Genomic DNA, 12,529 nt, shown 5'->3' with positions numbered 1-12,529 from the left:
TGTAGACCATATGAAAAGTTTCTATGATATTTATTCCTATAAACCAAACTTCCTATATTGGAAAAATTCCCAGGGAGAATTCTACAAAATTTATATGAATTTTCTTTGGACCAAACATGCCATATTTATCCAATAATGATCTTTATGGGGGATTTCACTAGTTATGATTAATGGCATACCGACTGCCTTCTTAGAGAAACTATAGTGGATTCCTTAAAAGGTTTTAGAGGTTTTGAGCGCTCTCCAGATGAGACTCCCTAAAGTTTTTAGAGGCCCTCTAAAGCTTTTAGAGGCTTTCAATGCTTTCCTTATCAGACTCCCTAAACTACATCCTTTATATTTTCTCTTCCGTGACGGACCTTCTCGTTATTAGGTTGTCCTTTTTTGGTTTTCCTGATCTTCGCGTCCTACCTAGCTGTGGAGGAGGATGGCCACATGACACAAGGCAACAACATCAGCTCCGTGTGAGAGCAGGGGGGTAGCGTTGGACTCTTCAACAAGTTTGAAAAGGAAAGACGAGGGTCGGCCGACATGACCCTTGATCTGGCATGAACTGTGTCACCTCCCGCACCAAGCGCGAGGTTGATAGCCCCCGCGGGAATGCTCTATAATGGAAGAAGGGAGCTGAAGCACCACCGGCAACACTGAGTTGGGGTGAGAGGAGTGTGTTAAGGGGGAGCTCGTCAGAGGCTATGGAGGTTGCGTCCGTGGGAGGAGACGGGCAGCTTCGCGCGTGGGGGCAAGAGAGGGTGGATTGTGAAACCTCCTATCGATAGAACATGCAGAGGATTAGGTAGTTTCCAAGCGGACAAAGAGGACACGCTCCACGTCTTCTGTAGGTCCTCACGGGGCGGCTGCACTATGGCAAGCCATGGCGGAACGTTGGAATCTGCCAGCAGCTATTTCCATCTTGCTTTGCATGGGACGTCGAACGGCTGTTTGACGTGCTGCACGGGCTGGGAGATGACGATCGTACGCTAGTCCCCGACGTTTCTTTGGCGCAGTTGGCACGTGCGGAATGAAATCCTCCACGCCAGTAGAAGCGTCCGGTCGATTCCTGCTCGGCTTCAAGCGGTTTTCTAATGGGTGATTTTGTGGAAGGTAAAATGGCGATCACTTCTGGGTGCGGTCCGGCGACATTATCGCACGTCGCGCCTACCCAGCCGCCCCCTGCTGGGTGGTCACCTCCAGCTGAAGGACGTGTGAAACTCAATGCCGATGGCTCCTACATTCAAGCTGCTGTAGATGTATCGCCATCCAGGCATAAGCTGAGGAGACTTGTAGGTTGAAAGGGGTAATTTTCTCGCTCGTATCAACAGGTTCCAAGATGCCGTTAGTCGCAGCTTGGCTTGTTTTGGTGACGCGGAAGCTGGTACGTGTACCCGGATCGACTCCCCCATGAATTTGAGCGTTTCAAAAAAGGTATCCTCTTAACCCCGCGAAAGAAAAACATACTCCCTCTGTAAAGAAATGTAAGAGCGTCGGTTTAGATCTTGTATATTTCTCTATAAAGGAAGTACAGTAGTTTCGAAGAAGGGAACGCAATTTCCTTGCAGATGAAAAGCGAGGGTATCTTTTATATGCTCAAAAAGATGATATAAGAACCAGAGTTGGTGATGATGGTGTGCCTGCTATCCTGCAATATAGGCCGTCCGATCTATATCTAAAGGATAGGAAAGAAACTATGACAATTTACCCGCACTCCTCTCCACATTTGCAGATAAGGCCTTCCCTCATTCATTATTTTCTCCCATAAAATAAACTACTCATACAAATGCATCTTGATGTTCCGTGCAACACAGGGGCATCTTGCTCAGTGGCGGAGCCACAGGGTGGACAGGGTGGGCCGCGCTCCATCCTGAGATTTCGGCCTGGCCTATATAGGATGGCATTTTCAGAGACGGGCCGAGTCAAAAAAAATAAGCCCATCAACAAGTGCGAGCTGAAACCAGACGAACAGGGCACATCCTCTCCTCTCAGTCATCTCTCCTCTGCAACCACGCACGGCCGCCACATCTGGTCGAGTTCGATCCGCCGCCAGCCAAGTCGCCCCTCGCCGTCGCCGGCCCACCGCTGGATCCCGGACCTCCCTGACGGCTGACGCCCACCCGCCCCGGCTAGCTGCTGTCTGCACACGGCGCACGGCGCACCACCTCGCCCAGCCGCCCCTGACGGCTGCGCCGCTGCGGGCCGCGGCATGCCTGCTCCTCCCATCGCCCGGTCGCCCTGCGCAGCAGCGCACTGAGCATCAGCGCTCCCGGACCAGGAGCAACCACTACGCAGCCGCCCTGCCCCTGCTAGCCGAGTAGCCGGAGTCGGCCAGTCGCCGACGGCGCCCAGTCCCCTTCTCCTGCACTCCCTTCCGAGAGAGAGGGGTACTGGCCCCAAATCCTCAATCCCCAGCGGCCTATTTCAGTTAAATTTGTTTGTTTGTTTGATAGGGAATGGAAAGGAGATGCAATGCTTATATATTACATAGATGCTCTCTGACATAATTTTTTCATGTTAACAAAGTAGTGTATCAGTATCATGTATGTTGTTGGAAACTTGGAATGTCTGTTAACAAACTAGTAGATTAACGGTGAACTGATGAACACATACACATAAATTTTGCAGAATTTTTGAAGAATGAAGAGGGCAGGAAACATTGCTTCCCTTTTTGCGAGACATGCTCAGAAGACAAGGAAGAAAGCTAGTACGCCAGATGTGCATGGGACCGCGGATGTGGCCGAAGAGCAAACCAGAGAATTTGTGGTTCAAGAGCAAACTTAAGAAACAGTGGTGTCTATGTCAAATGTCACGGTTGAGCAAACTCCGGAACCAATGGTTCGACTTGAAGATGTCTCAACGCCACCGCCGGTTTATGATTTTAGCCGTCTTAAACATGATCCCGGGGAAAGGCCACCCATTGCAAGTTATCCTGTCAATGATCAAGACGCAGTTCGGAGAGCATATATCCTTAAGGCTGCATTCAAACCTTATGCACATAACTTTGAAGCAAGAAGAATTGGGAATAGATTTCAATCATTCAGTCCTTTTTGGCTTCATAAACATAGTTGGCTTGAATATAGTATCAAGGAGAAAGCTGCATTTTGCTTTGTATGCTTCTTGTTCAAAGAGAAAAAAACTAGTGGGAAGGGAACTAATGCATTTACTGATGGTGGTTGGAGAAATTGGAATAGAGATGATGCTCTTGATAAGCATGTTGGTGGTGTAACAAGTGTGCACAATGCAGCTCAAGAGAAATATGACTTATTTGTGAATCCCCGTGCAACAATTAATGATCTTCCTGTGAGGGTGGATAGTGAGGATCTACGTCTTTATAGGATGAGGTTGAAGTATTCACTTAGATGCTTGCAGTTCTTCTTCATCAAGGATTGGCATTTCGTGGGCATGATGAAAGTGAACAATCTAGCAACAGGGGAAACTTCATTGAGCTATTGAAGTGGCTTGCAACGAATAGTGAGGAGGTGAATAAGTATGTCTTGAAGAATGCACCAGGTAATTGCAAATTGACTTCTCACCAGATACAAAATCAGATTATTCAATGTTGTGCAGTACATACTAGAAATCAAATTATTGAACAAGTTGGTGATGATCATTATGCTATTCTAGCTGATGAGTCTAGTGATGTATCACATAAAGAACAACTAGCTCTATGTTTGCGTTTTGTTGATAAAGTAGGAAGGCTAAGTGAGCACTTTCTTGGAGTTGTTCATGTAAGTGACACCACTGCATTGTCACTTAAGGAAGCAATTCAAACTTTACTTGCCAATCATGGTTTGACTATAACTCAAATTCGTGGGCAAGGTTGTGATGGGGCTAGCAACATGAGAGGAGAAATTAAAGGACTGAAAACATTGATCATGAAAGAGTCACCTTCTGCCTATTACATCCATTGTTTTGCACATCAACTCCAACTAGTTCTTGTTGCTGTTGCCAAGGGAAATGATGACTGTGTATGGTTTTTTGATCGAGTGTCTTTATTGTTGAACATTATTGGAGTTTCTTGTAAGCGTCATGACATGCTTAGAGATGCTAGACTTCATAATATCATGAAACTACTTGAATGTGGTGAGTTACAAACTGGGAGTGGTCTGAATCAAGAGATGGGGTTACCTAGGCCTGGTGATACTAGGTGGGGCTCTCATTACAAAACTGTTCTCAACATTATTGCTATGTACCCCACAATTCGTGATGTAATCATCACTCTTGGACAAGATGCATCACAAAGGAGTGATTGGCCAAAAATCCATACTATTGTTGGAGTGTTCGAGTCATTTGACTTTATTTTCAATGCCCACTTGATGCTTGTCATTCTTGGATACACAAGTGATTTGTCTGATTGTTTGCAAAGAAGAGACCAAGACATTCTTTCTGCAATGGCAATGGTTAGATTGGCAAAAGATAGAATACAAGAACTGAGGTCTAATGGGTGGGATGCATTTCTTCAAAGAGTCACATTATTTTGTAACAAGCATAGCATTCAAGTTCCTACAATGGAGGATAATTATGTGCCTTATGGAAGATCAACACGGTTTGTTCGACCCCAAACAAATGATGATCACTTTAGAAGAGAAGTATTTCTTGGAGTAATTGATCAAATTAGTCAAGAGCTTGAAAATCGGTTTGACGAGATCAATATGGAGTTGCTATCTTGTATGTCTGCTTTGAATCCTGCCAACTCATTTGCTGCTTTTGATGCACACAAGGTACGCAAACTTGCTGAGTTCTATCCAGAAGACTTTTCAAGTGCTGACTTGATACACCTTGAACTACAACTTGGTAACTATATTGGTGACATGAGAAAAGATGAGAACTTTCAACAAGGCCTTGGAAATCTTGTTGATCTCTCAGTTAAGCTTGTTCAAACAGGGAGGCATATAGTTGATAATTTCGTGTACTTGCTTCTAAAATTGGTATTGATTCTACCAGTGGCAACGACAAATGTTGAGAGAGCATTTTCTGCCATGAGTTTAGTCAAAAACAAGTTGAGAAATAAGATGGGTGGTAGTCTTTTGGATGATTGCCTGGTCACATACATTGAGCGGGATATTTTCTCTAAGGTGAATGAAGATGACATAATTGATACTTTCATGGTCATGCAGAAGTGTAGGCCGGAAACATAGTCTTCTTTAAACTTGTCAAGGTATGTAGTATGTCTATGTAGTCTTCTTTCATGCGGAACTGGGAGTTTTAGTGTGTTTGTAAGACCATATTGATCTATTTCTATGTTTTATTGATAATTAGTTAGATCGTTCACATGTCAAATTTGTTGTCAAAAAATAGATTTTTGGAAGCGGCCCACCCAGTTGTCAAATGCTAGCTCCGCCACTGATCTTGCCAGTATGCTCAAAAAGATGAAAAGAGACGGCTTTTGTTCTCTTCTTCTTTCTTCTGGTCCGGCGTCGTGGATTCCATTCGCCACGTTTGAAGTGAGCACGAGAAAAGGGGGAGCGAGTTGGTTCAGACTCCACGCCCGCTACGCACCGAGTCTGTTAGTCAGTTACCTCTCGCAGGCACCGCGTCCACGGCGCACACTCCCGCTGCCAGCGGGCCCTCCGCCATATCCCACCCGCATCGGTCCACCGGTCCACCGTAGACCGCGCGCCAGGACGAGTCAGGTCCGACCCTGCCCCCAACCCCACTCCCTGCCAGCCGGCCAGCCGCGCGCGCTTCCCACGCCTCCATCCAACCTGCACTTCCCACGCCACGCCCACCGACGCGTCGTCCCGCCTCATGCCTGGGCCCGCATGCAAGCGAAAGAAAGAACGAAAGGCGGTGAGGCGCAAAGAAAGAGCGAAAGAATAAATAAAAAGCCGCGCTACCGAACAAGAAAAAGCGCTGCGTGTGCGGGGGAAAACGAAAAGAAATCACGGGGGAAATTCGTCCTCGGCCCTCTTTTGTCTTCCTCCCCCGTTGCTCGGCTTGCTTGCTTGCTGCTGCAGGTGAGTGCTGGTGGAGACGAGAGCCGAGCCGGGGCGGATCGGGGAGGAGGAAGGCGGCAGGGGGCAGATCCGGCGGGCGGGGCGCGGCTTGTGCCTGCAAGAAGGTTGGTGAGGGGTTGGTTGGCGGGGATGGAGCGGAAGGCGGTGGTGGTGTGCGCGCTCGTCGGATTCCTCGGCGTCCTCTCCGCCGCGCTCGGCTTCGCCGCCGAGGGCACCCGCGTCAAGGTACAAACCGCCCCGTCCCCGTCCGTCAGTTTCCAGCGCATCTCGCCGCGGACGAGGAAACCGCCCCCCTTTGCTTCGCTTTGCTTGCTGCTGCGGTTAAGTTACGCGCTACTGCTAGATCTCGTCCCCCCCACCACCCCGCCACCGACCAAGAAGAAACGAACGGGCTGCGGAGAGCTTGGCCACCTGTTGCTGCTGCTGCGGTGATGTTACTAGTATCGATCTCGGAGCTTGGGATGGGATCGACCCTGCTGTGCATTTGCGCGGTGGGGATTTTCAGCTCAAGCGTGCTGCTGCTGCTGCTGCGAGGGCCCACTAATTTGCCCTGAACCAAGATCATTTGCGAGGCATAGTGGAGTGGGGTGGATGCTTGGCCTACATTGGGTTTGGGTGCCCCAATCCCTCCCTCCTAACTAAGATAGTGTGGTTGGTGATGCCCAGCTTGTTTCCATTCCATGCAGCTGAGTAGCTACCGCTAGAATGTCTAGTATGTATGTATGCTGCGTGCGGTCGTGCGTATACGACATTCATGGCGGTCTATTCTGTCGTCATCAATAAGTTCTCGATATACATGTCCTTTGATTGTACTAGATTATTTGACTGGGCAGTCCCTCGTAGCTAAACTAGTGCGATTGGTTGATTGGGCAAGGATTTGCCCAAGTTGTCGCTTTCCATGGAGCTGACCGACAAATGCACAATGTGATACAATCTGTCTTGTACGTTACGTATGCTATATCTGGCGGTGCATACACGACATTCATGGCAATATTTTTTGTTGGGATCGATAAGTTCTCGATATGTACATATATCCCTTGAGTGTACTACTTGGGAATCTATTTAACCATTGATATTATGGATGCGGCGGTGCGTAAACGCCATTCGTACCAATCTATTTTGTCGCGATCGATAACTTCTTGATATATATAATATATCCCTTTATTGTACTAGTTGCGAATCTGTTTATCCGTTTATATTACGGATGCATGTGGGACTGCAAGTAGTGATATGATGGGCTGTCACAAGGTGTGGCTGTTTTCCCCAATTATAGTATTACATTGTGGTCGCTTTGCTTGATACATTTGAATCTGATTATCTTTCACTTTTAATGAGGTTAATAGGGAAGCATGAGTAGGAATCACTTGCTCTAGGTTTAAATTTGGTCAATACTTCAAACACACAAGTCCTACTGCTTATGCTCACATCGCAAACTTATGCCCCTTCGAGGCTTGGGCATGTTTCTATGTAGCCACGTCTATCACATAGAAATATAGGATGCCCTATATTTTAAGTAGTATCAGGGAAGCCAATTTGCCCTGTTCCTGTGAAGAGTATACACAATAACACTCTCTTGTTTTGAAGTTACTTTATGAAAGAAGAATTTGTACCAGCAAACAATGAGCGGTGAGCACACTTGGCACTAAGAATCAACTGATACAGTGTGGGTGATCTACGGAGAGTTCGTTGCAACGACGTCGTAGGCTCGCAGTATTATTGAAGCAACACCTTACTACTATGCCCAAGTATTAATGCACTGCTTGATTCATGCAGGTTTCGGATGTGCAAACAGATTCTTCTCCAGGTGAATGCATATACCCGAGAAGCCCGGCGTTAGGCCTTGGGTTGATGTCTGCCGTCGCCCTTATGGTCGCACAGGCCATTATCAATACAGTTGCTGGTTGCATCTGTTGTAAGAGGCATCCGGTTCCCTCAGACACTAACTGGAGTGTGGCTCTGATCTCATTCATCGTATCTTGGTAATATTCTGCCCGACAGGTTTACCTTCTGTTTTGTTCCTTCCTCACATATTCTGAAGAATTCAATGTAACGTTGAGTTCAGCTTAACAATTATTAGAAATTCTGAATGCTGCTATATTATGTTGAACCCACACACAGTGTTACATTTTGTTGAAACAATGTTAAAAGAAACAAGGACCCTAAATCTGTGCAATGTTTTTCCTTCTTTCCAGCCTAGTTGCTCTGTTCATGTTGATTATTATCATGGGTTCTTGAGTGTCATATTGTTATCCCTTTATCTCATTCATATTTGGAATAGGAATACATTCATTAGAAAGACCGTGCACATTTGACCACTTGGATCATCACCCTATATTAAAACCGATACATCAATGTAGGAGTTTGCACATTGCTTTCAGGCTGATGTTACTGTCTATATGATGACTCTATATGAAAACAAATTTTTAGATAGATATCACTTACAACATTGTGGGCTATTCTGCCTTTTCCTCTGAACATTTTAGCACTCACTTCTGCTACTTTGAGCTGCTTAAAAATTAACAACTTGAATGCTACATTTCATCAGTGTGCAAACTCCTTGTTGCTAGCTACGAGGACTCGATCAACTATTTGTCATAATATCATTCTGGGGATTGTTGCATTCTGCAGGGTCACGTTCATAATCGCATTCCTCCTCCTGCTTACCGGAGCCGCACTGAACGACCAAAGGGGCCAGGAGAACATGTACTTCGGCAGCTTCTGCTACGTCGTCAAGCCGGGGGTCTTCTCCGGCGGGGCGGTGCTCTCCCTCGCGAGCGTGGCCCTGGCCATAGTCTACTACGTGGCCCTGACGTCTTCGAAAGGCCCGCCGAGCTGGGGCCCGCAGCAGAACCAGGGCATCTCCATGGGCCAGCCCGTGATCCCGCAGCAGAGCAGCGAGCCGGTGTTCGTCCATGAGGACACCTACAACCGGCAGCAGTTCCCATGATCGCAGCCATATGTAAACCGTTTCAAGGGCCTCCCATGAGGATACTTACGACCGGCAGTCGTACCTAAGCCGTTTCGACGGCCCGTATGAAGGCTATGTTGGCGAGTTTGGTTTGTATAGCCCTGCAGGTTAGAACAATAGCAGCAGTTTGGTTACCGTTATTAGCTAGGCTCAGTCTTTCTTTTCTCTTTGTTTGAGATTTGAGAAGGGTGGCGGCACGCCAGTATGGATGTTTGAACTTGAATGAACTGGGTAATGTTGGGAGTTGTTGGTGTCTTGCTTGCTTGCAAGCCATTACAAGTTGTACGTGACATATGGGATGATCTGTCCAGTGCAAATGATGAAACGAAACTTGATCCAACTGAATGATCGGCGATCAGCATGCCGTTGATGCCAGCTCGTCCCTGAACATGGCGATGGTGGCTTCGACGATGGCCGTCGACGACGACGACGGTGATTCGACAAGGTGGAGGTGGGATTAGCAGGTTTGTGATTGGATCGGCTCTGGTTTGCCTCGTTCCTCGAGGTTGGCGCCGTTTGCCGTCTTGCTGCTAGGCCAGCTTCTCACATTCAGCCCAAACAATTTTACATAAATTCAGCCATGTCACGTCAAAAATATAAATAACATAACAACTTCTTTTCTGAGTCCCATGGTAGATTCAGTTGGTTTGCAGGTTGGGTGAGTAACCAACGGCAACAGCAGCAGATGACATTGGACGTCAATGAGGAAAGCACGAGAGGTTGGTGAGCAAACAAATTAAGCATGAGGGTGCCGTGCAGGGAAGCCCCTTCCCTTGCTTGGCTCGCACCCGAAAACACATGGACAACATGCCAAACCACTCGCACAAGAGACTGATGTTAAGGATATTGCCCCTCAAATCCCACTTGACCATGTGATACCTTCTTAGTGCTTCCATATTTCTACAAGAATCTTCTCATAATTTTATTCATTTTCTCCAAGGCTGTGTTGTATCAAAAAACATGGGAATATGGTAGACACATAAACCCATCCAGCCTCTCCCCCATATTTTTTTCGGAAACAAGGATTCCCCTGGCCTCTACATCAAGCCATTTATCAAAATAATAAAGTATCAAGGTACAGATAACACCTCCGTTATTATTTATTCCACATATTAGCTTTGGTCAAAGTCAAGCTTTGTAAAATTTGACAAAGTTTATAGACAAAAATATTAACATGTATAATAACAAATCAATACCATTAGATACATTATTGAATGTACTTTTACGTCATATAGTAAATATTAATATTATTTTCTATAAACTTAGTCAAAGTTCCAAGTTTGACTTCATTCAACTCTAATATGCGGAGTAAATAAAAACGGATGGAGTATTAATCAGAGTCGTTTACAATATATACAAGAAATGTTTTCGACCAACTAACCCTACCAAATCTCTACAAACTAAGATATAAATGACTAGAGCTAAGAGAGAGAGCTCAATTAGGAGATATGCACAGATATGTCGGGTTCAACATTAATTATCATGTTGAGCTTTTGCCTGTCGCTTTGCTATTATTGGTTTTCATATTAACGCCATGTTGGCAAGTTGGTATGGCCCTGCAGGTTAGAACAATAGCAGTTCGATTAATGTTATTAGCTACGTTCAGTCAAAAAGAAAAAAACTAGGTTCAGTAAAAAAAAAAAAGAGGAAGGTTCAGTCTGTCTTTTTCTTTGTTTGAGAATGGTGGCGGCATGCCTATTTTCAGCCGTTGGATGCCGAAATCAACGGCTCACGCTGTAGGGATTTGCCACATCCTGGCCATCGGATGTGTAGATCGAATGGCTCACATTCATTGTTATTCCCACACTATATAGTGGTATAGATGCATGTTTTATTTTGAATGAACTAGGTAATGTTGAGATTTGTTGAAGTATACTGTCCGCACTTCTTCATCCGTTCGGACTTTTGAATGAATTGGTTGCATCATATCATGAATTTGATAAGGTTGATGATACTATCTTGCTTGTCTGCAAGCCTCTTTACAATTTGTATGTGGACTGAATAATGTCTGTCCAGTCCAGCACACTGACGAAATGAATGATGCTGGGTTCAGAAACAAGAACCAGCAGAAACTCTCGGTTGTCAGCGCGCCGTCGACGCCAGCTCGTCCCTGAACTGGGCGACGGTGGCTTGGACGATGGCGTGGGCGGGCACCGTGGCGTCGATGACGGTGATCCCCTCCGCCGCGTCGATCTCCAGCAGGTCTAGCTGGCTCCGCACCAGGCTCGCCGGCATGAAGTGGCCCCCTTCCGCCGCCCTGCACCGCACCCGCTCGGCGATCACCTCCGCCGACGCTTCCAGGCACACGAACTTCACCCTGCAGGCCCCGTAGCTCCCTGGCTTGTAGCTGACGTCACCTTGCCGGAGGACCTCCCTGTACTTGAGCCGCAGCGCCGAGCAGCTGACGGCGACGTCCTCGCCGCGGCCCAGCCGCTCCCGGATGGTGTCGCGCAGCGACTCCAGCCACGGGAGGCGGTCCTCGTCGGTGAGCGGGACGCCATTGCTCATCTTGTCTGTTTTGTTGGACACACATGGACATGGAAGGAGCAGAGAAGAAGTTGAGAGTTTGTTTTGAGGTGAAGCTTCAGAGGCCACACAGACAGACGTTGGTTGGTGGTACTACCTTTGTTGGCGTGGGAGTGGTGGTCGTCCGCCTCGACGAAGCCGCAGCCCAGCGCGTCGGCGAGCATCGCCGCCACGGTCCTGCGGCAGAATAGAGAATTCGCATCAGAGCAGAGGCAGAGCGGAGGGCAGCTGCCGCTCCCCGTCCCGTGTTCTCTTCTTGAGTTGTTGAGTCTTGAGAGAGCAAGCAGTAGGAGTAAGAGGGGATGATTGATTGCTGAAAGAAATTAGATCTTACGATTTGCCGCAGCCGCTGACCCCCATGATCACGATGGCCACCCCTGCAACCACAACCGGCGATTAAAGGAGTGAAATTCGCAGCTGGAGGCCGACCGGATCGGCTCTGCCCCAATCAATTTCCTGAAGAGATAGACAGTAGTGAACTGACCTGTGGCTGCTGGATCTGGAGGGGAGAGATCAGAGCCGGCCATGGCGCTCCTCCCTCCGGCGGTCTCTCCGCCTTCCTCTGCGGCGACGGCGGGACGAGAGGCAAGAGGAGGACACAAAAGTAAGAGCGAGCGGCCGGCGAATGAATTGAGTGAGGAGGACGACACCGTCGCCTTTCCGTTTCTCGGGGTTGACCCTGCTGCCTCCCACCTGCTCTGAGTCTGAGATAATTCAGGCAGCATTAGCTGCACGTCGATCTCCACGACGCCACTCTGAGATTTACTCACCTGCTAGCACAAACGTTCCACTGATGATGGGAGCATCTACAACGTCAAATTTTATTTATTTCTCGGAAAATCTTCGTATTAAGCTTTATGTCTCCCGTCTTGCTACTTCAGCTCAATGTATCTACGGCACCGAAGCATCGAAGCATGTGAAGTAACATGGTCGTTTGTTGCCCTCTTGTTTTCATCATAATACTCCCTCTATTTCTTTGTGGTTTTGCACTGAATCAAACTTTATAAAGTCTGACCAAATTCATAGGCAAAAATGTCAACATTCCCCAAATTTTGTCTTAAGTCAAACTGTCAATGGCGTGGCGTGT

At 47.3% G+C, this 12,529-nt stretch overlaps 2 protein-coding genes across 3 annotated transcripts; one reads left to right on the top strand and one right to left on the bottom strand.

Moving 5' to 3' along the window:
* Window positions 1-1,828: 1,828 nt before the first annotated feature.
* On the top strand, window positions 1,829-9,256 carry LOC123165092 (protein MODIFYING WALL LIGNIN-1). 2 transcript variants are annotated; one of them, XR_006482757.1, is made up of 3 exons: window positions 1,829-2,375; window positions 2,617-6,173; window positions 7,722-7,927. XR_006482757.1 is itself a non-coding variant. In XM_044582723.1 (3 exons), exons 1-3 carry the CDS (start codon window positions 6,078-6,080, stop codon window positions 8,893-8,895), a joined length of 621 nt encoding a protein of 206 aa, XP_044438658.1. In that variant the 5' UTR covers window positions 5,855-6,077; the 3' UTR covers window positions 8,896-9,256. The 2 variants fall into 2 exon arrangements, 1 of the variants encoding a protein (XP_044438658.1); XM_044582723.1 differs by lacking the exon at window positions 1,829-2,375 and adding an exon at window positions 8,577-9,256 and having other exon boundaries at window positions 5,855-6,173.
* Window positions 9,257-10,816: 1,560 nt separating this feature from the next.
* LOC123164284 (gluconokinase) lies at window positions 10,817-12,265 on the bottom strand. Its single transcript, XM_044581703.1, has 4 exons — window positions 11,927-12,265; window positions 11,777-11,819; window positions 11,540-11,619; window positions 10,817-11,429 (listed from the first exon to the last, which is right to left on the bottom strand). Exons 1-4 carry the CDS (start codon window positions 12,165-12,167, stop codon window positions 10,999-11,001), a joined length of 795 nt encoding a protein of 264 aa, XP_044437638.1. The 5' UTR covers window positions 12,168-12,265; the 3' UTR covers window positions 10,817-10,998.
* Between the last annotated feature and the right edge of the window lie 264 nt (window positions 12,266-12,529).

Source organism: Triticum aestivum, chromosome 7D, assembly GCF_018294505.1.
Source record: "Triticum aestivum cultivar Chinese Spring chromosome 7D, IWGSC CS RefSeq v2.1, whole genome shotgun sequence".
In the NCBI taxonomy this organism is placed as follows: Eukaryota; Viridiplantae; Streptophyta; class Magnoliopsida; order Poales; family Poaceae; genus Triticum; species Triticum aestivum.
The sequence above is the reverse complement of the archived record's forward strand: the minus strand, read 5'-3'. Positions and strand labels throughout refer to the sequence as shown.

Bases quoted from the DNA above. Each gene is read 5' to 3' on its own strand.
- LOC123165092 (XM_044582723.1), top strand. From the start codon at position 6,078: ATGGAGCGGAAGGCGGTGGTGGTGTGCGCGCTCGTCGGATTCCTCGGC. The intron at 6,174-7,721 runs GTACAAACCGCC...TGATTCATGCAG, and splicing joins CCGAGGGCACCCGCGTCAAG to GTTTCGGATGTGCAAACAGA. The intron at 7,928-8,576 runs GTAATATTCTGC...TGCATTCTGCAG, and splicing joins ATCTCATTCATCGTATCTTG to GGTCACGTTCATAATCGCAT.
- LOC123164284 (XM_044581703.1), bottom strand. From the start codon at position 12,167: ATGCTGCCTGAATTATCTCAGACTCAGAGCAGGTGGGAGGCAGCAGGG. The intron at 11,620-11,776 runs GTAAGATCTAAT...ATTCTGCCGCAG, and splicing joins GTCAGCGGCTGCGGCAAATC to GACCGTGGCGGCGATGCTCG. The intron at 11,430-11,539 runs GTAGTACCACCA...CCAACAAAACAG, and splicing joins CCACTCCCACGCCAACAAAG to ACAAGATGAGCAATGGCGTC.